The sequence below is a fragment of the Trachemys scripta genome, chromosome 8 (genome assembly GCF_013100865.1).
Source record: "Trachemys scripta elegans isolate TJP31775 chromosome 8, CAS_Tse_1.0, whole genome shotgun sequence".
Taxonomy (NCBI): Eukaryota; Metazoa; Chordata; order Testudines; family Emydidae; genus Trachemys; species Trachemys scripta.
The window spans coordinates 1,738,428-1,765,389 of record NC_048305.1 but is presented as its reverse complement, the minus strand read 5'-3'; the positions used below and the strand labels follow the sequence as shown (position 1 = coordinate 1,765,389).

At 46.9% G+C, this 26,962-nt stretch overlaps 1 protein-coding gene across 1 annotated transcript; it reads right to left on the bottom strand.

Moving 5' to 3' along the window:
• Positions 1-348: 348 nt before the first annotated feature.
• On the bottom strand, positions 349-16,180 carry LOC117881936 (ovoinhibitor-like). Its single transcript, XM_034779803.1, has 16 exons — positions 16,020-16,180; positions 15,361-15,380; positions 14,163-14,299; positions 13,383-13,443; positions 11,905-12,041; positions 11,353-11,413; positions 9,853-9,989; positions 9,048-9,108; positions 6,859-6,980; positions 6,294-6,354; positions 4,301-4,437; positions 3,810-3,870; positions 2,335-2,471; positions 1,799-1,859; positions 955-1,070; positions 349-549 (listed from the first exon to the last, which is right to left on the bottom strand). Exons 1-16 carry the CDS (start codon positions 16,066-16,068, stop codon positions 504-506), a joined length of 1,404 nt encoding a protein of 467 aa, XP_034635694.1. The 5' UTR covers positions 16,069-16,180; the 3' UTR covers positions 349-503.
• Positions 16,181-26,962: the final 10,782 nt, after the last annotated feature.

The window sequence follows — 26,962 nt, the reverse complement described above, 5'->3', positions numbered from 1 at the left end:
ATAATTTCATGTATATAGTTATGAGGCTGAAAACAGGGAAGATGTCAGGTGACTGCATGAGCTCCCTACAATATTGTGATCCTGTTACCTTTGTAGATTGAGTTTAAATTCCATGTAAAATCATGAGATAATGTATTTGATGTGGCTACATTTTCCTGCTATCACCTATGACACTGATGGAAGGAAGATGCTGCCTCTCTGGGAATTACTTCCTCGAGAGAGCAGAACATCAAACAAACAATCAGTTTCTAGCACCGACATCACACTTTCTGTTCTCGCTGGCATCGTCACTCAACAAACCAGAAAGAAACTTGGTATGAGACACGGTGATAAAACAGGACAAAGAAATACTGGTGAGTTTTGTTTAATTGAACAAGAAACTTAGGAGAAATCAAGAGCCCCCAGGGTGCTGGCTGCACTGAGGATAGGTCTTTATGAAGGATCTGCCAATGGGAAGTGAAGCAAAGGCAGGCTCTCTCTCAGGGCTCAGCACCCCTGAGGATTCAACATTCTCCAAAATGGTTGAAGGTGAGAGCTCCCTTGGTTACCCTGGAGAGGGAAAGAGAAAGAAATGGATCATTCGAGTAGCACAGGAAGTCTCTGATAGGGTCTTAGCACAGCATGGAAGACCATTCAAAGTAATAGAATCTCAACAATTACTTCCATCCGTGATTAGCATTAAAAGAAAAGTGAAAGATTTCACTCCTTCATCAGGAACAAGAAGTGTTTGTGAAATATTTTTCATGACATACTGAAACTCTAGGCTAAATAGGTAAAACTCATTGCAGGTGTGCAGTTTGTGACATCTGGAGATCCGCTTCCGTCAAAATCAACACAACCACATACATAAGGAAACCGGCAAATGCAAAGTATGGGAACTTATTCATGCCTCTTACAGAGAGGTTGATTAATCACAATAATTATTTAGAAGAAGAGGTTTAGTTCTGTACGTACGCGACTGCGTTGCAGAAGTGACATTTGTTGCTGTAGGTTGTGCCATCAGAGCCGCAATGGGCAAAGTACTCCAGTGTGCAGATGGGGCTGGGTTCAACATAATCACTGCAGTCAACCTGCACGCAGAAGAGGAACAGCGTGTTTGTAAAGTGCGTAGCAACAGATGGGCTTTGGGTGCTACTGCAATATGAATCTATTCCTGCACTAAAAAATTCACTTTGCCTTCTAAGAACCTGATAATAACGGACTTATCCGCTCGCCTCTCACTGCCGGGAGGAGTTACTATAAAAATAAAGCTTGTTTTCCTACCTTGACCTAGGTAATATCAGCTGACCACATGTATGAGGAGAGCAGCAGGTGTTTAGAATGCCCTCTCCACAGGGTACCCTGCTTGTGATCAGAACATATGGGATTTTCCAACTTGCCCAGTGTACTGTCTTGGAAAATCCCAGTATCCAAAGAGATCACTGCACTGATATATACTGGGGTCCTGTGTCTCCCCTTCCCATGGTCCTAAATGAGGCTGCTCGGAGCTTAGACTGATACTGTGAGAAGAGATGCTATGGGGACGTTCACATTTCTGCAGCCCTGGTGGGGCATTGCTGCTGCTAAACTCAGATCCCAGTCCTCTCCTCTGTCCCCTCCTTTCCCCTGACCTCACAGTGCGGTTTATGGATAATGGCCATTTCGTGTCGTTAGCTGAAATTCATCCCTGGGAAGAAGACCTGCACGAGGTCAATGCGGATAGTGCCTGAACCATCTCTCACTGAAGTCAAGGGGAGCCTTTCCAATGCCATCCACGGAAGTAGGAATTGGCCTTTCTTTTGCATCCGGTTTCACTTACCTCTGCCGTTTCCTGTTTGCATTTCCCATCGTGTTTCTTGGTAATACTGGTTCCACGTTCGCTGGAAGAGGGAGAGACTGAAGTTAGGAGTTTAGGCTTACACGGTAGCTCACATATACTGTCTGGAATTCAGAAGGCATCTGACTGAGATAGTTTATCATCTGTGACAAGGCAGGATAAGCATCTCTTATCAGTATATTCCTATCTGTTACTAGACATGTGACTTCTCCTGTCAGCGTCTCATTTGAATAACATGCCAGCCCGTTCTTTCCTCTGCTCAATCACCACTCAGCCCCCCCTCCCCCCATTGAACTCTGGGGTTGGTTGTCTGTCTCCTCCATCATAGCTCAACTGCGCACATGCAAGGGGCGGGGGAGAAAACTCAGAATAGACTGGAGAGGCAAAGAAGAGGACCAGGGGCTAAGAGAGCTGCAGAAATAGGTCTATGAAGAAATTCTGGTTTTTATGAAGGCTACTATCCGGAGCTCCGCCCACTGTGAGTTACTCAGAAGGAATGCTCTCTGCACAGTACTTACAAGTTATGGGAACACAGCCCACATTCGCTGGGGTAAGTGACGCCATCTGTGCCGCAGACCTCATCCAGGATAAGTGGGCAGGCTGTCAGAACGTTGCCATCCTTCGTAGTGACCCGGCGGTACTTACTACAATCCACCTGTAACGGCAATGTCAAGCAATCGCAGTGGTGCCCAGGAGTCACCTGCCTGCTCTGAGCCTCCAGCTCTTGTAGCTTCTACTGAGTGACAAACTAGGGCTATACTTAAAGCTGCTGCTTCTTCCATTGAACGTGGTGTGAGTAGTTCTCTCATGCTGGAGAGTAAGGAATGCCCAGCTGGGAGAAAGGATCACTCACTCAGTCTCACACCCAGGCCCTGTTGAACCTAAATAGGAATCAGAAGTGCAGCTTTAAACCAACGCCTCCAACATCTAATGAGTTTCCATTTATGATCCATTTTCCAGAGGGGAAAATGCCCATGTAAAACGGGGACAGAGCAATATGCTACCCGATCTCATTTCATTCTGTAAAATATAAAAAACCCTCAGGCAAGAGCCTCAGCTGTGTAAATTGATGGAGCTCTGTGCACTTCAGTGGGAGTCAGTTTATACCAATTAGCCCTGTGTTGTTATATTTTCCTAATTTCTCCAACAAGATGTCTGCCTGTTGCTCTGTGTATCTCACACCATCTAAGCACAGACTGTACCAGGAAAAAAAAATTCCATCCGTCTGACTGTATAGAAATGGCGTATCTGAATCCCAGGGTTTTACTCCTTCAAATATAAAGCCCTGGGGTTGTTTTGTTTCTTGATGGCCAAACTATTGCCCTGTTTAGAGCTGGTCAGACATATGCAAAATAAAGCAGTCCAATCATTTTTTATTATTAGTGGTCATGTTCATCAAATGATTTCTGTATTTGTTCATCCCCTGCATGTAGGATGCCCTGACAGTGATCAGAACCCAGGGTCTTTTTCCCAATATAAACCCAGTTTATTTTCTTGGAAATCCCAGTATCCAAAGAGAGGAATGCACTGATCTATACAGGGGACTTGTGTCTCCCCTTCCCATAGTCCTAAAACTGGCCGCTCACTGCTTCGCCTGGTACTGCGAGAAGAGACTGCGATAGGAATGGGATATCTGTTCATGTTTCCAGAGCACAGGGTCATTTCCGCTACTTGTTTCAAAGCCCATTCCTCTTGTATCCCTCTTGTATCCCAGGGGTTGGACTAGATGACCTCCTGAGGTCCTTTCCAACCCTGATATTCTATGATTCTATGATTCTTTCTTCTGACAGTGTGCTGGTGTATATAGACAATGGCCATTTCGTGTAGTTAGGGTGAATTCACCCCCTTGTAGAAGATCCCTACAAGCTCTAGGCACCACTTGAAGCCAGGCATATCGTGTCTGAACCATCTCTCCCTGAGGTTAGGAGGTGTCTTTCCACTGACGTTACTGGGAGTCGGGTTTGTCCCTTGTTCTGCATCAGGTTACACTTACCGGCACAACTTCCCGTTTGCATCTTCCATCGTGTTCTTTGCTGACATTGGTCCCATGTTCTCTGGAAGAGAAAGAGACTGGAATTAGGGAGCTCAGTGGTAGAACGAACCAATCTCCCATATATTGTGGGGGGCACAGGAGGCGTCTGATTGAATTAGTTTATCTCCTTCTACAAGGCAGTCCCAGCAACACTGAATCCAGTATAATCCTGTTCCTTACCAGACAGGTGACGTCTCTTTATAGTGTATCACTTGGAGTAACATTCTGGCCGGTTCTTTTCTTTGTTCAATCATCACTTAGCCCCCTGCTGCATTCCGGGGGTTGTAATTTGGCTGTTCCATGTTTCCCCAGTGAGCCAATGCAGGGTCAGGGGAGAAAACTCAGGGCAGACTAAAGGGCAAAGAAGTAGGGCCAAGGGCTACGAGACCTCCAGAAACAGGCTCGGCCCTTTGTTAATTACTCAGAAGAAATGCTCTCTGTACAGTACTTACAGGTTATGGGCACACATCTCGCATTCATTGGCATAAGTGACACCATCTGTGCCACAGACTGTTTGCAGGATCCTGGGGCAGACTACCAGTACTTTGCCGTTGTCAGTAGTAGTCCTGCGGTATGAAGTACATTCACTCTGTAAAAGTAACACAGCAATAGAATTTGTTGCATCCTTTAATCTATGAAATGGTGCCCCATGAGTAACCCCCGGCTCTGTGTCTCCAGCTTTTCTGGTGTTTATCACAGGAGAAATTAGGGTTATGTTTTAAACTTATTCGTCCACAGAAAAAAGGGCCACTCAGTGCTACTGTAGTTTTCTCTCATTCTCTCACCCTGGAGGGGAAGAAATGCCCAATTGGGAGGAAGGATCCTTCACTCAGACCTGTATTCTGTGGGACACACCCATGCCCTATTGAAACTAAGTAAGTATTACAAGTGGTCAGGAGCACCGCCAGCTTTTCCGCCACCCAGGAGGTCCTGCCCCAAAATGCCGTCCCCCCACAGAGGCAGCAGAAGGTCCCGCCGCAGAAATACTGCCACGGTCACTGCCCCCCAAATCGCAGCGCCCGAGGCAACTGCCTAGGTCGCCTAACGGGTTGCGCCGGCCCTGCAAGTGGTGCATTTAGTCAAAGCCTCAGAACTCAAAATCTAACGAGATTTCAGTTATGATCCAGTTTCCAGAGAATGAAATGATAAGAATTTGTTTCAGCTCATGAGAGAAATATGCTTCCAGATTTCTTGTATCTGTCTGATAAAAGAAAACCTGGGGCAGATTCTCAGCTGCTGTAAATTGACCTAGCTCTGTTGACGACTGCGAAAGCTGATTTACAAGGGATGAGTATATGGCTCTTTCGTGGTAATTTTCCTACTTTCTCCAGTGTGGTGTCGGCACGTTGCTCTATGTATCTCAGATGGTCTAAGCACAGATAGTAACAAAAAACAGAAAAGAAAGAAATTCCTTCATTCTGACTAGGGAAACGGAGTGTCCAAATCCCAGGGTTTTACTCTTTCAAGTAGCTAGAACTGTGCTCGTTTTTGCTTCTTGCTGGCCAAACAATTCCCTCTGGTTTAGAGCTGGTCAAATAGGTAAAGAAATAATGATTGGTCTGATTATTGCTCAAAAACAACAGTGGATGTTTTGAATCCCGCTGCATGCCGACTGCCCTGCCTGGTATCACAACACAAGGGTTTTTACTGCCTGCCCAGCTCATTAGCTCAGAAAATGTCAGTATCCAACAAGGTGAATATAAACCAGGGGTCTTGTGTGCCCTCTTCTCATAGTCCCAAAACAGGCTGTCAACACGTCGCCGGATACTGTGAGAAGAGATTGTTGTGTGAACAGGGTTTGTTTTCACAGTTCTGCAGCACTAGGGCCTTTATGCTCCTTCATGCTCCTTGATATGCAAACTAGATACCATCAATTTAAGCTTGAATAGAGACTGGGAATGGCTGAACCATTACACACATTGAATCTATTTCCGCATGTTAAATATCCTCACACCTTCTTGTCAAACTGTCTGAAATGGGCCATCTTGATTATCACTACAAAAGTTTTTTTTTCCCTGATGATAATTGCTCATCTTAATTAATTAGCCTCTTAGCCTCCCACCTTTTCATGTTCTCTGTATGTGTATATATATCTCCTTACTATATGTTCCATTCTATGCATCTGAAGAAGTGGGCTGAAGCCCACGAAAGCTTATGCTCAAATAAATTTGTTAGTCTCTAAGGTGCCACAAGTACTCCTGTTCTTTTTATGCTCCTTGTCTCAGATCCTGTTCCCTTCTGTCTCCCTTTTTATATTGCAGGGTATGGATAATGGCCATTTGGCGTTGTTAGGATGAAATTGATCCCTAGATACTAGGGCAGCACGCCTAAGTCCATGCACATAGTACGTGACCCTTCTCTCACTGAAGTAAATAGGTCGGAGTCGATCCATTTATATGAATAGAAGGAGGTTCGGCCACTCATTGTGCAACAGGTTTCACTCACCACAGCTATTTTCTCTTTGCACTTGCCGTCGTGCTTTTTGCTAACACTGGTCCGGTGTTTCCTGGAAGAGGGAGAGACTGGCCTGAGGGAGCTCAGTGAAGGACTCTTCCCGTCACACTCAGGGCGCTGGAAAAATGAACCAAACTTCCATAGATTGGATGGGATCCAGGAAGCGTCTGATGGAGTTAGATTATCACAGGCTACAGGCAGTATCTGCATCTCTGACTAGTGTAATGCTATTGGTTAGCAGACACATGATGCCTCCTATTGGTGTATCATTTGGAATAATATTCTGGCCCATTCTTTCCTGAATGGCCAAGCACCCATCAGCCCGCTACTGAATTCTGGGGGTTGTGGTCTGGCTCTTCCATGATAGCCCCACTGAGCACAGACAGGGACAAGGGGAGAAAACTCAGATTACACTGGATGGGCAGAGAGGAAGGTCCCAGTATAAGGGAATTATAGAACTACATCTATGGAGAAATGAGGATATTTATAAGGCCGCGATCAGGAGCTCTGCCCATTGTTAATTACTCAGAAAGAATGGGTGACGTACAGTACTTACAAGTTATGGGCACACAGCATACAATCATTGGGGTACGTGACGCCATCGGTGCCACAGACCTCAGCCAGGATCCTGGGGCAGGGTATCAGGACTTTGCCGTGGTGGTACTCACTACAATTAAGCTGTAAAAGTAACACAGCAATAGTACCGGTGTGGCCTGTGTTATACGAAATAGTGCCCATGAGTAATCTCCCCACTCTGGGCCTCCAGGCCTCATACTTCTACCATAATACAAACTAGGGTTAAGTTGTGACAAAGTGGGAATGTTCTTAATGTTTCCTCTGAATACTGTGTGGGTGCCTCAGTTTCCCCTGTGCATTTCATAGGTATCTAGTTGGGGGGGGATCAGGGTGTATAATTGTTGAAGAGCCCAGGAAGGTCCCTGTGATGCTGTCTGCACAGAGAATGGCTGGCGCCCTGTCTCCTGGCAACTAATGGCCTGGGCCCCTCCCCTGCAAAGATGCCAACTGAAGGTGTTGGAGAACAAAGAGATCAGGTGACCTCCTGGCCTGGGAAAGAGACAAAGGCCAGAGAGGAGGTGAGGCTGAAGAGAGTCAGTTTGGAGCTGGCTGGGGACAAGGAGTGAAGTGCAGACGTGGATGTCTGGCTCACTGCCCCCCAGGATGGATCCGGCTGAGGGGTCCGGTTCTCTGTACCTACAAGCTCTGTTTTAGACCGTGTTCCTGTCGTCTAATAAACCTCTGTTTTACTGGCTGGCTGAGAGTCACGTCTGACTGCGAAGTTGGGGTGCAGGACCCTCTGGCTTTCCCAGGACCCCGCCTGGGCGGACTCGCTGTGGGAAGCACACGGAGGGGCATATGCTGAATGCTCCAAGGCCAGACCCAGGCAGGTGAAGCCATGTGAGCTTCTTGCCCTGAAGACAGTCTACTCACAGAGAGGAGACTTCACCAGAGTCCTGACTGGCTTTGTGGGGAGCAGTTCCAGAGCATCGCCCGGGGACTCCATGACATAAGTGTTAAATGTATTCTTCTATTGAAAATAGGGTGAGTCGGGTCTAGGTGTTTTCTCTCCTTCTCTCATGCTGGAGAGGAAGGATCATTCCCTCAGACTCACATTCCGTGGGCGGCACCCACGCTCTAGTGAATGTAACTAGCTATTAGAAGTGGATCCTTAAACCAACGTTCCAACACTCAAAATCTAAGGAGTTGTCATTTATGATCCAGTCTCCAGAGGGTTAAACGAGGCTAAGAATTGGTATCAGTTCAAGCCAAACATGCAGAGACAAATAGGCTTCCAGATCTTGCTGTTCCAATCTGCACCCTATGGAAACCCTCAGGCCAGTTCCGCCGCATGTGTAAATCAAAGTAGCTCTATGGATGTCTTTGGAAATCGATTCACCCCAGCTGTCCCCCCCGTGTTATTTGTTCATGTTTTCTCCAACAAAGAGTCTGGCTGTTGCTCTGTGAACCGCACACGGTCTAAGCACAGACTGTGTCAGAGAACAGAAAAAATGAAATTCCATCCCTCTGACTGTAGGACATTGGAAGAGCTGAATCCCAGGATTTTACTCTTTCAAATAGATGGCACGGGGGTCATTTTACTTCTTGATGGCCCAAACTAATCCCTTTGGTTTCGAGCTGGACAAATACATACAAGATAAGTGAACCCAATGATTTGGTTGCTATTGCTGCTATTCATCAAATTATTTTTATGGTTATGGACAACAGCCAGGGTGTTTGGAATCCTACTGCACACGGTGCCCTGCCTGGGAGCAGAAATCGGGGTGATTTCCAACCTTCTCAGTGTATGATCTTGGAAAATCCCAGTATCCAAAGAGGTCAATGCACTGATATATACAGGGTCTTGTGTCTCCCCTTCCCATGGTCCTAAATCAGGCTGCTCAGTGCTTAGCCGGCTATTGTGAGAAGAGACTTCTATGGGAACAGGTGTTATGTGCACAATTCTGCAGCACTGGGATATTTCTGCTACCTGTCTCCTCTGTTGCTCCTCTTCAACCTCCTTTGGTTCTGAGGTCATACTGTCGTATATGGATAATGGCCATTTTGTGTATTTAGGATGAAATTCATCCCTGTGTATAAGGCAAGACACACCCCATGAGTCCATTCATATAATGCCTGAACCAGCTCTCATTGAAGTCAACAGGATTCTGTCCATTGACATCAATGGGAGTCGGATCTGGCTGTTATTTTGCTTCAGGTTGCACTTACCGGGACGATTTCATGTTTGCATTCTCCATTATGCTTTTTGTTAATGTTTTCCCCGCGTTCTCTGGAAGAGGGAGAAACGGGAGTTAGGGAGCTCGGCGAGTAACTGTCCCTGTTACACTCAAGAGCTAGTAAAATGGCGCAATCTCACATATATTGTATGGGATACAGGCAGGGTCTTACTGAGTTAATTTATCACCTTCTAGGAGGTAGTATGAGCATCAACAACTAGTATCTTCCCAGCCATGTGACTTCTCCTTACAGTGTATGATACAGTTTTCCCTAAAAGGGTTAATTGTGATCAGATGCTTCACATAATCAATATGAACCAAAAGGGGGAAAGAACAGGGACAGCCCAGAATCTTTAGATAAGTTAAATTTATTCACGTTGGCGGAGCCTGATGAAATTCACCCTCGTGTCCTTAAGGAACTAACTGACGCAATCTCTGAACCATTACTGATTACCTTCAAGAACTCATGGTGGAGGGCCAAGGTCCCAGAGGACTGAGAAGAGCAAACAGAATCCCTGTCTTTACAAATGGAAAGAAAGAGGACCTGGGGAATTATAGACCAGTTAGTCTAGCTTTGTAGTCTGCCGCTTCCATGATATCCCGGTAGGATATATGGTGGAAGTGGGGGTTAGTGGGAGTAGGGGGGAGCAGAGGAGAAAAATCAGAGTACACTGGAGGGGCAAAGAATGGGGCCAGGGCTAACAGGCCTACAGAAATAGGCCTATGAAGAAATGATGGTGTCTCGGGAGCTCTGCCCAGGAAGTACTCGGAAGGAATGTTCGGTGTATAGTACTCACAGGTTGTGGGCACACAGCGTACATTCATTGGAGTAAGTGACGCCATCTGTGCCACAGACCTCAGCCAGGATCCTGGGGCAGCCTATCAGGACTTTGCCATCCTCAGCTTTAGTCCTGAGGTACTGACTGCAATCAAGCTGTAAAAGCAACACAGAAATAACAGCCGGTGCAGCCGCTGTTGTATGAAATACTGCTTCCGAGTGAGTCCCCCACCCATGGCCTTCACCCTCTGGCCCTTCAGCCATCAGCTGCACCAGGGCTCTATTTTAAACTTATTCTTCCCTCGGCGATGGGGGAGTCCTTCTGCAGGAGTTTGCTCGTGTTCTCTCATGCTGGGGGGAAGGAAGGCACGGATGGGAGGAAGAATCAGTTCCTCAGACTTGCAGGGCTGTGCAGAGGTTTTTGTAGGCCTGGGACAAAATGTGAAACCGAGGCCCACACCCTTCCAAAAAATGACCACGGGGGGAAGGGCCTGGAGAGCGAGCCCACCCATGCTCACTCCGCAGGAGTGTCGCCAGTCTTGGGGCTCTGGGCCTGGCTCAAGAGGTCTCAGCCCTGCTTTGGTCTGGCCCAGTCATCACTCCAGCATGATAGGGGGCAGCCGGGCCAAACCTGAGCAGCATTGTAACCCCTTGAGCTGTGTGGCAAAGCCACACAGTCTGGGACCTTCTCAAATGGGGGACTCAAGGCAAAGTGCCCCTTTGGCCTCCCCCTCGCAGCGGTCCTGCAGACATGTATTCTTTGTGAGGCATCCGTGCCCTGTTGAAACTAACTAGGTATTGCACGTGGAACCTTAAACCATTGCCTCCAAATCAAAATCTTTTCATTTCTGATCCAGTCTCCAGAGAGTTACATGATGCTAAGAATTTGTTTCAGCCCATGCCAAACATGTAGAAATAAATATTCTACCAGATCTTGTTGTTTTATTCTATAAAATATATATAAAAAAAACCCCTCAGGCTAGATCCTCAGCGACTCTAATTAGACGGATTTCTATTAACTTCAGTTGAATGGGTGCTGTGCCTGGGATCAGAACATGGGGCGGTTGCAACCTGCCCAGTGTATTATCTAGGAAAATCTCAATATCCAAAGAGATGAATGCACTGAAATATACAGGGGTCTCGTGCCTCTCCTTCCCATAGTCCTGAAACTGGCCGCTCAGTGCTTTGCCTGATTCTCGGAGTAGAGGCTGCTATAGAAAAGGAATTTATGTTGACGTTCCCAGAGAACGGGGGCATTTTTGCTCCTTGTCTCAAACCCTACTCCTTTTCTAGCCCTCTTTCTTTCTTCTGACGCTGTAGCATAGAATACGGATAATGGCCATTTCGTGTAGCTGGAGTGAAATTCAGTCTTTTGCAGAAGGCCAGTACAAAGTCTATGTTCCATTTAGGTCCAGGCATGTGGTGTCTGACCCATCTCTCACTGACATCAAGAGGAGTTTTTCTGTTGGCATCAGTGGGATTAGAATTTGGCCCTTATTGTGCATCAGGTTTCACTTACCAGCACAATTTCCTGTTCACATTTTCCATCGTGTTTTTTTATAATGTTTTTCTGATGTTCACTGGAAGAGGGAGAGATGAGAGTTAGGGAGTTTGGTGAGTTACTCTCCCTTTAACCCTGAAGATGCTGGTAAAATTAACCAAACTCACACGTACGGTGTGGGATTGGGATACAGGAGGTGTCTGATTGAGTCAGCTGATCACATTTTAGGAGGCAGTCTCAGCATCATTGATTAGCATAATCCTATTGGTTATCAGACAAGGGATGTCTCCGTATGGTGTATCATCTGGAATAACACTCTGGTCCATTCTTTCCTCTGTTCAGTCACCACTGAGCCCCCTGTACAATTGGGTGCTGTAGTCTGACTCTTCTAGGCTATCTCAGCTAAGCACATATAGGGGCCTGGAGAGGAAAATCAGGGTAGACTATAGGGGAAAGAGGAGGGCAAGGGGTTTAGTGACCTACAGAAATAGGCCTATGAGGAAATAATGGTATTTTAAAGGCAGTTATCAGTGGCTCTGCCTATAGTTAAATGCTCAGACCAGTACTCACAGGTTATGGGCACACAGCGTACATTCATTGGGGTAAGTGACGCCATCTGTGCCACAGACCTCAGCCAGGATCCTAGGGCAGCGCATCTGGACTTTGCCATCCTCATCAATAATCCTGGGCTGCTGACTGCAATCGAACTGTAACAAGCAACACAATCATAGTACCAGCGCAGCCTTTGTTATCCAAAACAGTGCTTCTGGCCAGCCTCCCCGTACCGCGCTTCCAGCCTTTGCACAAGGGCTCTGTTTTAACCGTATCCTTCCATTGGAAATGGGGTGAGGCAGTTCTAACGGAGCTTTCTCGCATGCTGGAGAGGCAGAAATGCACCCGTGGGAGGAAGGATCACTCGCTCACACTTCTGTTCTGTGTGACGTACCAAGCCCTGTTGAGTCTAACGTGGTACTAGAGGTGGATCCTTAAATCAAAGCCTCAAAATCAAAATCTAGTAAGTTATTTATTATGAGTCACAATTAAATGAGGCTCCAGACAGTTAAATGAGGCTGAGAATTTGTTGCAGCCCATGCAAAACACATAGAAACAGGCTTCCGGATCTTGTTGTTTCATTCTGTGTGTAAAATATAAAAAATCTGACCCTCTAGTCTCAGCTGTTGTCATTACTCGTATTTCTACTATATCGATGGAAGTCAATTTACTCTAGCTGAAGATCTGCCCCTCAGTTATTTTTGCATAGCTTCTCCAGTGTTGTGCCTTCTGTATCTCACACAGGCTAAGCACAGATTGTATCAGGTAAACGGAAGACTAAATTTTATCAGGCTGACTGGATAGAAATGAAGCATCTGAATCCCAGGGTTTTGCCTTCTCCAATATATGGCTCTGTGGTAGTTTTGCTTCTTGATAGCCCAAACTATTCCCATTGGTTTAGAGCTAGTCAAATATGCAAAAAACTAAATTAACCAAATAACATGTCTGCTTATGGCTCATATTCATGAAATTATTTCCGAGTTTGGGGAGAGAAGTAAGGGTATTTTGAATGCCCTGCCTGTGAACAGAAAATGGGGTGTTTTCCAGCCTTCCCAATGTATGATCTTGGAAAATCCCAGTATCCAAAGAAGTCAATGCACTGATATATACAGGAGTCTGGTGTCTCCCCTTCCTCTAGCCCTAAATCAGGTGGCTCAGTGCTTCTCCTGATACTGTGAGAAGAGACAGCTATGGGAACAGGAATTATGTGCACAATTCTGCAGCACTGGAATATTTCTGCTTCTTGTCTCATGCCCTATTCCTCTTCCCTCGCCCTTTCTTACGATGTTAGAGTGTAATAGATGGAAAATGGCCATTTTGTGTATTTAGGTTGAAGATCACCCCTATGAAAAAGGACAGAACATGGTCTAGGTACCATTTAAGTCCATCTGTTTAGTACCCAAACCGTCTCTCACTGACTGAGGGCAAAAGGAGTCTTTCCGTTGACATTACTGGGAGTAGGATCTAGCCCCTACTGTACATCAGGTTACACTTACCGGCACAATGTTCTGTTGACATTTTCCATCATGCTTTTTGCCAAGGTTGGTCCCCTGCTCACTGGAAGAGGGAGATTAGGGTTAAGGAGCTCCGTAAGTAACTCTCCACATTACAGTCAAGGTGCTGGTAAAACAAACCAGATTCACATGTACTGTGTGGAATACAGGAGGTGTCTATTTGAGTTAATTTATCACCTTCTACAGGGCAGTATCAGCATGACTGGCAAGTGTAGTTCTAGAGACAAGGTGGGTGAGTTTAGTGGAACAACTTCCGTTGGTGAGAGAGACACGCTTTCACACTACACTGAGCTGCTCTTCAGGTCTGCAGAAGAATTCAGCTCTCTGTATAAGCTCAAAAGCTTGTCTCACTCACTCACCAAAGAAGTTGGTCCAATAGAAGATATGACCTCACCCACCTTGTCTCTCTAATGTCCTGGGACCGACACGGTTACAACACCACCACACCGTATCATTCTTTTAGTTACCAGACATGTGACATCTCCTTATAGTGTATCATTTAGCGTAACACCATGGCCCATTCTTTCACCACACAGCTCCCTTGGGACGCTGTAGTCTGGCTCTTCCATGATCCCCCAGCTGAGCACATATAGGGGGAAGGAGAGGACCCTCAGGGTAGTCTAGCAGGGCAAAAAAATAGGGACAGGGCCTAAGAGACTTACAGGAACAGGCCTGAAGAAATGATGGTATTTCTAAAGGCTCTCAGCAGACACTCTGTCCAGTGTTAGTTACTCGGAAGAACGTTCTCTCTGCAGTACTTACGAATTGTGTGCGCACAGTCCACATTCGCTGGGGTAAGTGACGCCATCTGTGCCACAGACTTCCTCCAGGATGAATGGGCAGGCTGTCAGTACTTTGCCATCCTCCGCAGTACCCCGGGGGTACTTACTACAATCTACCTGTAACAGCAATGTCAAGCAATAGAAGTGGCAGAGCCGTTTCAGTATGAAATAGTGCCCTTGAGTGATCTCCCTGCTCTGTGCCTCCAGCCTTATTAGCTTCTGCCATAAGGCAAAGTAGGGTTATATTTTAACCTTATTCTTCCATTGAAAATGGGATGAGTCTGTTCTGCGGTAGCTTTCTCTCACGCTGGAGGAAGGAATGCACGGCAGGACGAGGAATCACTCACTCAGACCTGTATTCTGTGAAGCAACCATGCCCTACTGAAACTAAGGAGTTATTACAAACGGAGCCTTAAACTGAAGCTTCAAAATCTAATGACTTTTTGAAATACGCTCTCCAGAGGATTAAATGAGGCTAGAAATTTGTTTCAGTACCTGCAACAAGTGCAGAGAGAGATGCTACCAGATCTTATTGTTCCAATGTGTGCAATATAAACAAACCACTTAGGCCAGCTTCCCTGCAGATGCAAATCGATGTCGCTGTAACAACATCAATAGACCTCAATGTACTGAAGACCTGGTCCCTCATTGTGGTTTTTTCATCGTTTCTCCCATGCTGCGGCTATGTGTTGTTCTAAGTACCTCACAAGGTCTAAGCAGAGGTTGTAACAGGTAAAATAATAAAAATAAGAATAAAATTCCATCAGTTTGACTGTTTGGAAACAGACTCTCTGAATCTCAAGGTTTTACTCCTCCAGATAAAAAGCATTGGGGTAACTATGCAGCTTGATGAACCACCCAATTAGTCTCACTCTTACAGAGCTGGTCAAGTACCTAGAACACTTCTCTCACTACCTTGCATGTCTATAGTTTAGATTCATCACATTTAACATCTCGTTCAGTTCTAGAATTGTCTGGGGATGACAAAAATATTTGTTGAAATTATCTGATAAAAAGACAATAATCCCCCAGTAATGTCTTTGCAACCTGCAGCGGATTGTATAATGGTCACCAGTGTTTTTCGTTCACTCGGCCACAGTGTGGTCACCAGCCATTTATCTTGGGTCAGAGATCGGGAGATGGTGACAGAGAATAAATAGAAAGAATCTGCCACTCACCTCACTGCCCAGGGCAACAGCTGAAAGAAAACCACAGATAGAAACATGAAACAAAGCCAAATCATTGACAGGAACAGATTTTAAGTGTGCGAATCTCTTTTGTGGAATAATTCTATGCAGTTTCTAACCGGGTGACTGTCTGTGAACAGATTCTTAAACTAAACAAACCATGTGTGAAATTTGGGTACCATGCTGGTAACTGAGGATAAGGAATCTTGTTTTTAATGTAACACTGTTTTGTTGGAATTTTCTTTTCTTTTTTACATGCTGTGTTTTATGATCCAAACGGAGAGCTACAGGATATCACAGCAAATGTACTTCTGTATAAATAGTAGATGTCTTAATAGCTGATTGTGCCCTCGTATCAGGCCCTTATATATTTAATGTCCTTCACTGTGCCCACAACTAATTACGGGTGTGAAACTGAACCTGCAGTTACTTCTACCCCCAAAACTGATGGTGCAGAAATAGCCCATTTAAGGCTGTACTGACATTAGGCCCTGGAGGTCAAGTCTTGTCAGTGCCATCTTTTGAAGAGAAAATAGCTCTTCTAAGAATGAGACTGTGTTCCACTTTGAAGACACCTTAATATTTTTGAAGCTGGCCAGGTCTCTGACTGCGACATAGGGCTTGATGCAGTACGGCAAAGAATCACTCACCTGAAAAGCACCATGTTGCTAGAGTAAGGAGCACAAAAACACCTGTCATGTTCCTGGTGGAGGAGAGGTGGTGGTTTAATCTGTGTCGAATCTGTTAGTGCTCAGCTGAGGCGATGATCTCTTAGTGCTCCCCACGGATGGTGATCATGTACCATGTGTACGTTTATATCTACATATATATACACTCGTGCAGGAGACCAGCCTATCCAACTTGATTACGAAACAACCCTCCAGTTCTGTCACTAGAACAGTAGGCCTGCCAATATTGACTGAGATCTTGACTTTCAGCTAATGATTCACTTTTACTAGCTAATTGATTTTGGCTGGTCCTTTGGTTAGTTGCTTGAGACAGGTTTTCCTGTATCAGAAAAAAAAATCCTAGAGCAAGAAAATAGAATGTCAGAGATGTCAGGGAGTAGCCTTGAACATGAAGGGAAAGCTGTGATTATTCCACAGAGAAGAATGAAGTCTCTGTTTGTGGTGCAAACTGACCCGATGGGCTGTCGGTTTGGAGGTAAAGCATGGGGCGGGGGGGGGGGAAGAGAGGTTGCGCCAATTTGTTTTCACCTCTTTTCTGAGCTAAGACCCCAGCTCTGCATGTTAGACATCATCAAAGTCCAGACCGGAAGAAGAGCTCGAAAGCGTGTCTCTCTCACCAGCACAAGTGGGTCCAGTAAGATATTGCCTGCCTCAGCTGCTCAGCGGTTGGCTGTGGAGAACCAATGTGCAAACTGAGACTCTAATGGCATGGAGGGCAGGTGGAGTCACAGAGTTTCGGCTGGCAGGGACCACCAGATCGCTTGTCTGACTCCTGTCCAGCACAGGCCACCCAGCCCCCACACACTAAACCCATCAGCCGAGATGAGCCCAGAGCGTTACGGCCAACAGGAGACTCGACTGCCGCAGAGAACAGGAGGGACTGAGGTGCCCCAGTGCCCAGGCCCCGCAATGGACAGGCAATGATGAAGGGAGAAATAGCAGTGGCAGGTGGCAGCGGAGGGGCTCAAGTTGGCCCCACGCAGGTGGACAGCTTGGGCTGGCCCTGTGTAGGCGGGTGGCAGGGGTGGCTCGGGCTGGCCCCGCGTGGGCAGGCAGCAGGGGGTCTCAGGCTGCCCCTGCGTGGGTGGGGGGCTTGGGCCATCCCCACGTGGGCAGGAGGCAAGGGGGGCTCGGACCAGCCATGCAGGGGGACAGGGGGGTGGGATGACACCTCAGGCCAGCCCAGTGCGGTGTCCCGTTTTCCCTTTGGGAAAATATGGTCACCCTAGGGAAAATCCCTTCCTGACCCTTGTAGGTGGGCTGGCTGAAGCTGTGAAGCACGAGCTTTTAAGAACATAAGATATAAACCGGAATTGAGCCCTGGGCCTCTTGAGCTCTGCCCCCCACGATTACAAGCAACCCTGTCACACAACTGCACTCACACATTTGTCCAGTTCTTTTAAAACTAATTCACTTGTTTGTCCCCACAACTCCCATTGGGCAGCTGTTCCAGAACCTCACCCCTCTGATGATTACAAACCTTCTTCTAATTTACAACCTGAATTTGTTCATGGCCAGTTCATATCCATTTATGCTGGTGCCAACATTGTCCTTTAGCTTACATAGCTCTTCACCCTCCCTGGGGTTTACACTCCTGATGTATTTATAGGGAGCAATCAGATCCCTTCTCAGCCTTCTTTTTGCTAGACCAAACGAGCCAAGCTCTTCCAGTCTCCTCTCAGAAGACAGGCCCTCGATTTCCCTGAGCACCCTAGTAGCTCTTCTCTGCACCTGTTCCCGTTTAAATTAATTTTTCTTGAACATGGGTGATCAGAACTGTACACAGTATTACAGATGAGGTCTCACCTATGTCTTGTACAATGGCATTAATACTTCTCTGTCTCTTTTGGAAATGTCTTGCCTGATACATACTGGGATCACATTTTCCTTTTTCACAGCCACATTACATTGGTGGTGTATAGTCATCCTGTGATTGGCCAGTACACCCAGGTCTTTCTCCTCCTCTGTTGTTTCCAACTGATAAATCCCCAGCTTGAAACAGAATTTCTTACCTTTAGATCCTAAGTGTCTGATCTTGCACTTTGTACTATTGAATTCCATCCCATTTCTGTTACTCCAGCCTTCAAAGTCATCCAGATCTTCCGGTGTAATGTTCTGATCCTTCTCTGTATTGACGATGCCTGCCAACTTTGTATCATCAGCCAGTTTCATTAGAACACACCGACTGTTTGTGCCAAGATATTAATTAATAAAAATATTGAATAAGATTGGTCCCAAACTGATCCTTGAGGAACTCCACTAGTAACCTCCAGCCAGTCTGATAACTCACCTTTCAGCACAACCCGTTGTCTTCTCCCCTTTAGCCAGTTCCTTATCTGCTTTATATTGCTTGTACTGATCTCCATTTTCCCTAACTGAACTAATCATTTCCTGTGCTGTACCGTGTAAAATGGTTTACTGAAGTCCAAGTACATTAGAAATACTGCATTTCCCTTATCTAAAAAAATCAGTTACGTGCTCAGAGGAGGAAATCAGGTTAGTCTGGCATGATCTTTGGTAAACCCATGTTGTATTACATCCCTTTTACCATCTGCCTCTACACGTTTAATTATTCTTTCCTCTACAATTTGCTCTTTAACTTTGCATACGACTGAGGTCAGACTAACTTGTCTGTAATTGCCTGGATCATTTTTTCCTCTTTCTTAAATATAGGAACAATGTTAGCGATTCTCCCGTCATATGCTATTAGCCCTGAATAGGTAGATTTATTACAAATCTTTGCTACTGGACTAGCAATCTCATGTGCCAGTTCTTTCAGCATTCTGGGATGGACGTTATCTAGTTTCTGAGATTTGAGCGCATTAAGCTCTTTATGTTTTTCTTCTACCTCAGATGTGATCATTTCCATTTCTAGACACTCATTTCCATCAGCCGTCCTGCCTTCAGGCACAGGTGCCATATTATCATCCTCATTGAAAACCAAGGCAAAATATTCATTTAGTTTTGGGGCCAGACCCAGATTATCTTCAATCTCCTTCCTATCCACACTGCAGAGCAGCCCAACCTCATCCTTCATTATTCTCTTTTTATTTATATAACTAAAAAACCCCTTATTATTTATTGTAATTTCCCTGGCAAGAGCTAATCCAGCCTGACTTTTAGCACTTTCTTCCTTTCCTACGTTTGCTAATCTCCATGATGTCGCTTTCTTGGCTGATCATCCCGTTTTTCCATTCCCTATACGCTCTCTGCTTACCCCTAATAACCTTTTTGAGGCAGTGATTCATCCACCTGGGTCTGGAGCCTTTCCCTGCACGTTTTTTCCCCCTTGCCTGGGTTGCAAATTTCAAATCGTTTTTGGATTGTGGCTCTGCTAGAAGAAAGGGGCTCTTGAAAACTTTATTGCTGAGGTCTGTAGAAACCAACTAGAGACACTGGGCCCAAGTAAATGTCAGCCAAAGTCTACAGAAATGTCCCGTGCTCCGTATCAGTCAGGAGAGATTATTTACAGACCAAGGCGGAGTTAAAATATAGCGAGTCAGCATATTCTGCCAAGATAGCTCGAGAGTAAATCGCAATGAAGTTGTTTAAACAAAGGGAATATTTGCATTAGGAGGCAGCTGTACGGGAAAGCCCAGCAGGCACCTGGCCGGTACAGATAACCCAGAACATGGCTCACCAGCCATTGACGGGAGTTATCAAGATTGTATTCCTTGATCCCTACCATGCCTAGAGGCCTGGCCCATGTAACACGCCCCGTGCTAAAGGAGCCGGAGAAATTGGAACAGTCACCGTGCTAAACTACCCCGAGTGACTTGGGTCACTCTCTGGTAAACCTCACTGTGGAGGGCAGAAGGGAAGGGAATAGCTGTGGTCTCGGAGAAATCCCTTCATCCCTAAACAGGTCAGTTGCACCCTAGACTTTGTTGAGAAGAGGTAGTGCTTCTCTTCCGGTGGATTGATGGATGGGCTCCCTCCTCCATCCTCCCCGCAGGCCATACCCCACACAGTGACTACCGCCAGGCCGCGAGCTTCAAGGTGTCACAGGATGGCTGGCTCTTTAAGGGGAGATGGGCTCAGCGACCTCCCAGCTGAGACTGATCAGCGAGGGATCGGGGTGATAAAACCAGCAAATGGCCCGGATGGGGTGGGGAGGGCTACAGGAAGCAGGCTGGCTCCTGTGGCAGGCGAACTCCCAGGCAAGTGTCTGGAGCAGGCCTGGGAGAAGAGTTGCCAGGAAGGCCCCGGGTCAGCGGGTGTGTGGGGATCAGTGATCCCTCCATGCTTAAGGTGCCCGCAAGGGCTGCACGTCACTCTGTGTCCACTTCCTGCTGACAGGGATAACACCACCGTGAGCCGCAGAGCCCCGCCCAAATGCTGTGCCAGGGAAACTCAGCCCTTAAAAGCACAGCCCCATATACCACCACGGGCAAAGAGCCCAATTCGTGGCTGACTCTTAGGCAAGTGGCCTGGACAGAGGAAACCTTCAGGGAATGGTTGGCCCCTGCAGAAGACCCTGGCTTATAGGGCAGGGACAATTGTTGTGCTGAATTTGTATTATTTGAAGGAAATAAAGCTGAAGCCCTGAGAAACGGGGCCTGTACCAGACTCTGGGCATGGTACCAATCCCTCGTGGGCTGGGAGACAGGCCAGCAGCCAATAGGAGATCGGTGGCATGTGATGCAGTAACTCCAGTATCATTATAGGTGAAAGGAAAGGACTCAGCAGAACTGTGATATTGTAGGGTTAGAGTCCAGCTCCTCTTATTTCTTTCTCTCATCTGTGGTTCCTGCACGTCCCCAGTCCCTGTGGGATCTGAGCATCTCCCAGATGCATGAAGTATGCACCTAGCAATATGTGTTCGTCTCGCTTTCTCTCCAGATAGCAGGGACTTGACTTAGTTTTTCTTTTAATGTGCTGTGACTGGGGGAGGGTTGGTGGAAGTAGAAGTGGGTTATTCCCTTTACTCTAAAGGCCAAAGGGCTTGAGGGTCGGCATTTTTTATTGGGCACAATCAACACTACTGATTTCGGAAGAAAACGGAATCCCTGCCCAAAGGAACTTGCAGCCTAGAGCAAGGGAGAAGGTTTGCCAGAGATACTGCGACTGGTGTTAATCATTCAGTATTTCTTGGTTTGTTATCGCTGCTGTGTGGGTGTTTTGTTTGCTCAAGTATCTTCTATGGAAAACAGATGGTACAATAAGTTACAAAAATAATGCAACTCATTCACCTTGCATAGACTAAGGTCATTTCACCTTTCAAGCGGCTGCATATGTTCTTTGCATGTCTCTCTACCTGCAATCCCCCAGGAACCACATGGAAATAAGACACGGAATCCCTTGAATTTATTTCATCGAGCAGAATTATAATAACTACAACCACCCCATGCAAGGCACTGGTATTACATGCTGTGTTCTCTGGAACCAAGGTGCCATCATTCTTCTCAATGAACTGCAAAGAGCCCTATGAGCCCCCGGAGATTGTTCTCTCTTCCTTGGAGCTACAATCCAAGACAAGGAATTCTGCTGAATTTACTGTATTGTCAAAGCAAAGAGTCACCAAAGCAATGAAGGGCCTTTGGAGCACAAGAAAAGAGGAGAATGTGTACCTACGTGAGGATCTACACGGGAACTTCTAACAGGAAATTGCTAGTGGAAAATGAGCGCAAAGACTGGTTTTCCACACTCACTATGATAACGAGCAATTTCCTCTTGTATTGGCTTAAATACATAAATGAATCTGCTCCAGCCATACCTGCCTCCTTTTGTGTATGCATCCCAGGTGAAAGCACGAAGTAGGATAGACGCAGAGTCCTTCTGCTGGCCCTCTGAGCTTGGTGGCTTTCACCCTGCATGACCATTGGGGACAATCAAGATAGTGAATTTTTAAGTCAGAAGTGGGAGTCTTTGCTCCCTTCACAAATAGCAGGATGCAGTGCTAGCAATTACAGTGCCAGGGACCGTGGGGATAGTACAGAATTACAGTGCAGTAAATGACACGCACTTGGCCCCTACCCAGTCTCCACTCCAACCCAATGGCCCAACCCAGACTCCACTGGCATTTAGTGCAGATGTGCTAGAAGAAAGGGGCTCCTGAAACTTGATTGCTAAGGTCTGTAAAAGGCAATGGAGCAACCTAGAGGAATTGGGGTCAGACAAAATTGCGAAATTCAGTCAAGGTCTACAGCAACATCACGTGAACCTTATCAGAGGGGAGAGGTTATTTACCAAGGCACGGTTAAACTGCATCAAATGGTGTTCTGCCAGGTGTTCTGGAGATGAATTGCAATGAAGTTCTATAAACAAAGGGGGATATTAGCTTTAGGACACTGCTACCAGGGAAAGCACAGTAGGTGCGCGCCCCCTACAAACTGTCCAGGGGGCACACCGGGTGGAGATCCCAAGGTGACTGCCAGCGGGCCTGGGGCCTTTAAGACACACCAACTGAAACGAGCAGAGGCGACTGAGTCACTCTCTGACACACGGTCATATCCTAACATGATCAGGAAGGGCTATTCTGCAGTGCCAGCTGCCCCCTCCTAGAGACCCAGGATCCTAGAATCATAGTCTGTTTCCTGCCATATTCCTACCTAGGTAATTCTAAGGCAGAACATCGACTGAGGGCAGACCCTGGCCTCTAGTGTGCAAACTTCCTGGATGCAAGCCCAGGCCCCATGTAAGGTATGTACTGTAAAATGTTACATTTTCAAACAAGTTCCTCAGTGCTGTCTCCCTCTCCGGCTTGGGAGGAGCTCCCGGTAACTATCTGCCAAGCAACCTCACTATCCACCTTCAAATCCCTTGTGCAAATCTTGGCATCGGGTAGGCTGCTAGTACACAAAGACCATCGCCAATGACGCTAACCAGAACTGATTCATTGTTTCCTTGTGCTTCCCCATCAGTCAGTCTCTAGCCCCCTGGTGTTCCAGACATTCCAGGGACTGACGTTTTGTTCTCGATTTGTACAGCGCCATGCCCAACAGGGTCCTGCTCCACGAATGGGGCTCACGGTTGCAACTGCAATACAACTAATTCTAATAATACGGCTCTGTTTTCAAAGAATTCATTTGGAGACCAGGGTCTAATCCTACATCCTCAGTGACGTCTCTGCAACCTCGCTGAAGGCTGATATTTCTAAGGGCAGCCAGTCTCTAGTGTGCGTGGATAAAACAGACTGTGTTTCCCTCTGACAGCATCACTTGCACCGTGGCTTAGCTAAGGTTATATCAATTCACTACATGATTTTACAAAAATCAGACAGGAGAAAAACACCTACGGTGTCAGACCTCATTTCCCATCCCCGACCAATGCAGGATTTATCCCTATGGTGCATGAGCCTGTACTTTGTCCAGTTCAAGCTTCATTGACTCAAGCAATGGGTCTGTGACCGCCTCCCATTATTCCATGCACCCAGACTTGGCCCAACAGACAGCCTGAGTGTCCACTGGCCAGAAGTTGGAGAGCTTCTATTAATTTGCATTAAACAGATGGAATGAACTGTAGCCACCTCATCTTTAAATATGGAGGATGCAGCCTACTGAGACTACCTGTCCCCGCATGAAGAGATCCAGCCGGAGTTGAGTGGCTTGACGGCTTGTATCAAGCTATAATATTGCATGCGGGGACTTATAGTCTCTATGGGCTGCGTCTCCGTGTTAAAGGTGAGCAACCAGAGGATGAACCACTGAATTCTATAAGCAGCACTTATTTTTCAGAGGTTATTCCCCCAGCCACAGAACTACGTCCTGGGCTGAAACTTGGGTATGTGCCGTGCACTACTTTCCATCCCTACTCACGCTGTGTACGCTATCGGTGTTTGCAGCGTTGGTCTAACCATGCTGGTCCCAGGATATGAGAGGGACAAGGTCGGGTATAAAAGAAATGACCTCCCCTACCGTATCTCTTACACTATGGAGGTCATTGCTTTGACTGTTGAACATGTCTAGGGAACCCCTGTGGGCATGTTGGGGCTACAGGAGGACTCCCTATGGCTGGCTTATGTTAGACCCCTGCATACCATTGAAATGGGAGCTTGGCGCGTAGCTCCTTTGCGAGTCACAGCCCATAGACGCGAGCCACAGAGGGAGCCCCCGGAATGCCCCACCGCACTGAACTGGGACGTTTGCTTTCACAATGACAAGAGCTTGTGCGGCAGGAGATGCACAAAGGCCCGTCTCTCGAATGAGGAGAGTGCAGACTCACGCCCTGGCATTGTGCTGTGACCCCTTCTCTTGGACTTTGCTGTGACAGCCGGGTTGCACCATTTGGGGCTCCAGGCCCCAGGAACAATTTTGCGTCAAGTTTTAATAGCACTGAGGGCCTGATCCTGCTAGGGACTGAGCATTCCCTGTGCAGTACAAAGCACCCTTCGGCTTGGCAAGGAATCATGATTATTTGTTGTACCATAGCTCCTAGCAGCCCATGACATATGCCAGGACCCCATTGTGCTAGGCACATTACACCCTACACAGCTGACACCCCTGGAAAACCATCCCTTTAAAGGCACCCCTGCTCTTTTCTCCTGTTTTTCTCTCACACACCCACTTTATACTCAGAGCCATATGCATGAAAGCAGGACCAGCATGAACATGTCCCGTCACTCTACAACCCAACAGCCCACGGAAAATCACAGTAAGAAACAGCTTTCCCGATACTCGCTGGCATGGTCTGTGCACTCCCACGGGAGCACCAGCGCAGCCAGCGCTTCCACATGTCCTACTGCTGGCCTCCTGCCCCATGTGCTGAACAGCAAGGTGCAAGCTACAGCATGCGACAGGGACAAACTATGGCCCGGTCAGGTGGGGGAGGAAAGGGAAAGAAAGTGAAAGAGAACTGAGAGAAGAAGGAACAGGATGGAGAAAGGAAAGCAGGGGAGGGTGAAATGATAGAGAACCTCCCTTCTGAAGGAGAGGAATTGTGTGCATTTATCTGTGTTGCCAAAGATAAGGGAGCAAGGGCTGAGCTCTACTCGAGTTGATTGAGAAACGCCAGTTCTTTACAAAAACATATTTCCTGCACATTTTTCTCAGTTTTCAATGTAAAACCAAAGCTGAAACCCACTTCTGGGCAAATATTTTAGTTTTTAGTAAAAATGTTCAGTTCCAGATTTTTGATCTGTGCTGAAAAACTAGGAAGTTACAATGAAACTGATGTCTTTGGAAATGTTTCATTTTGCTCAAAAAGCCATTTTTCACTGAACCAAAAAAAAAAAAAAAATCCAGCCGGCTTTAATCCCTATTTTCTGGTCCCTTCCCTGGTCTTTATTCTGCAAGTTTTGCCTTCCTCTCAGCTTTGCTTTCTGTCTTTTTCTGCTTTGAGGAGCTAGAGGAGCTGGGACCCTTCACTCCCAAACCGACGCATGTTGGACTTTTCCAGCAGCCCTCTCATTGCAAAGAAAGTGGGGGGAATTATGCAGTGGAAAAATGTCTTTCAATAATCTGAGCAGTTCAGGACATTCCTACCTGACCTAGAATTAACCTTCATTCAGATAACGAAACTCTCCAGTAGTTTCTTCTCTTAGGACTAGGAACTGGGTGCCTTGGTCTTGTACAGCTCTTGCAAATGGAGCACTAAGGGAGTCAATTCCCAGCCTGGCAGCTGGAGACTTCAATGTGAATCCTGATTTCGGGCCAATGTGACAGGATCTTGGTCTCAGTGTGGTCCCTGCGGAGACATGGCCCCATCTGAAGGCCTGCGGGAATGCAATGCAATGTCAGCGTTGTGTTCAGCCAGGGCTGAGGCTAGAGTATCTGGGAGCCCCTCAGGACAGCCTTGAGGTACATGGACAGAGTGTAGAGGGAGGAGGAATGGGTTCCCTAGGGAGATGGTGGAATCTCCTTCCTTAGAGGTTTTTAGGGTCAGGTTTGACAAAGCCCTGGCTGGGATGATTTAGTTGGGAATTGGTGCTGCTTTGAGCAGGGGATTGGACTAGATACCTCCTGAGGTCCCTTCCAACCCTGATATTCTATGATTCTATGAGGGCCTCGGACTGGGGAGTCATTTACATATATTATTCCCTGTCCTGGCTGCTCCAACAAGGTTGGAGCCAGTTAAAAATGTCTCACTTTCTATCTAAAAACTGGCCAGCGGCTGGACTCCACCAACCCCACAGACCTCATCTCTTCCTGTTGTCCCATCTCCTCCCTTCATTCTAGCACCAGGCCTCTCACTGTCCTGTCACCTTGCATCCATCTTACCACTGCTGATACAGGAGCTCTCTTCCCCAACAGCTTCTGCCCTATGGAGAAGCCTGCTTGTCTCTATCCAGGTCTCTTCCAATGTCATTTCAAGGCTCCCTTTCCCTTGCCTGTACCTCTTCATTTCTCTAGTATTGGTCTTAGGACGTAGTGCTTGAAGTCCTTCCCCATGTGCGTTCGCATCACTTCTGCCCTTTACTCCTTGCACCGTCTGCTGTCCAGTAGTATCTGCCATTGTGAGTACTGCTGGGGGAGCGTTTGCCAGGAGGATGCAAAAAGGAAGCTGTATTTTCATATTCCAATCAGCTCTTAGATGATGACTCCCTAGTGAGATGGGCTCTGATTCAGCACGCATTGACCGCAGCCAGAAACGTCCGATGGTTGCAATGACCCTACCTCGTGCAACACATTTCAACCTGGCTGCCCCAGAAGAGGAGATCCAAAGGCACCCCTGGGCCACCCTGCAGCGAAGCCAGCAGCTGTCCGCTTGCTAGTGCTCTTCAGGCTTCTGAATTCCATCCAGAATCAGGGCCTCTCAACCCCATGTCTGGACGAGAATAGAAGCTCCCACAATGGCCAGAGGACAGACTGCAGGGAGGAGTGGGGGAGCCGTCTGGTTGCTACGGCAACAATAAAAGAATCATTCTCATCCTAAGATTAACACACGCTGCGTTTTATAGTGGCCAGTCCCCGGCAGACCTCAAAGTGCTTTACAGACACAAGCCAGGGAAGCCTCACAACAGCCCT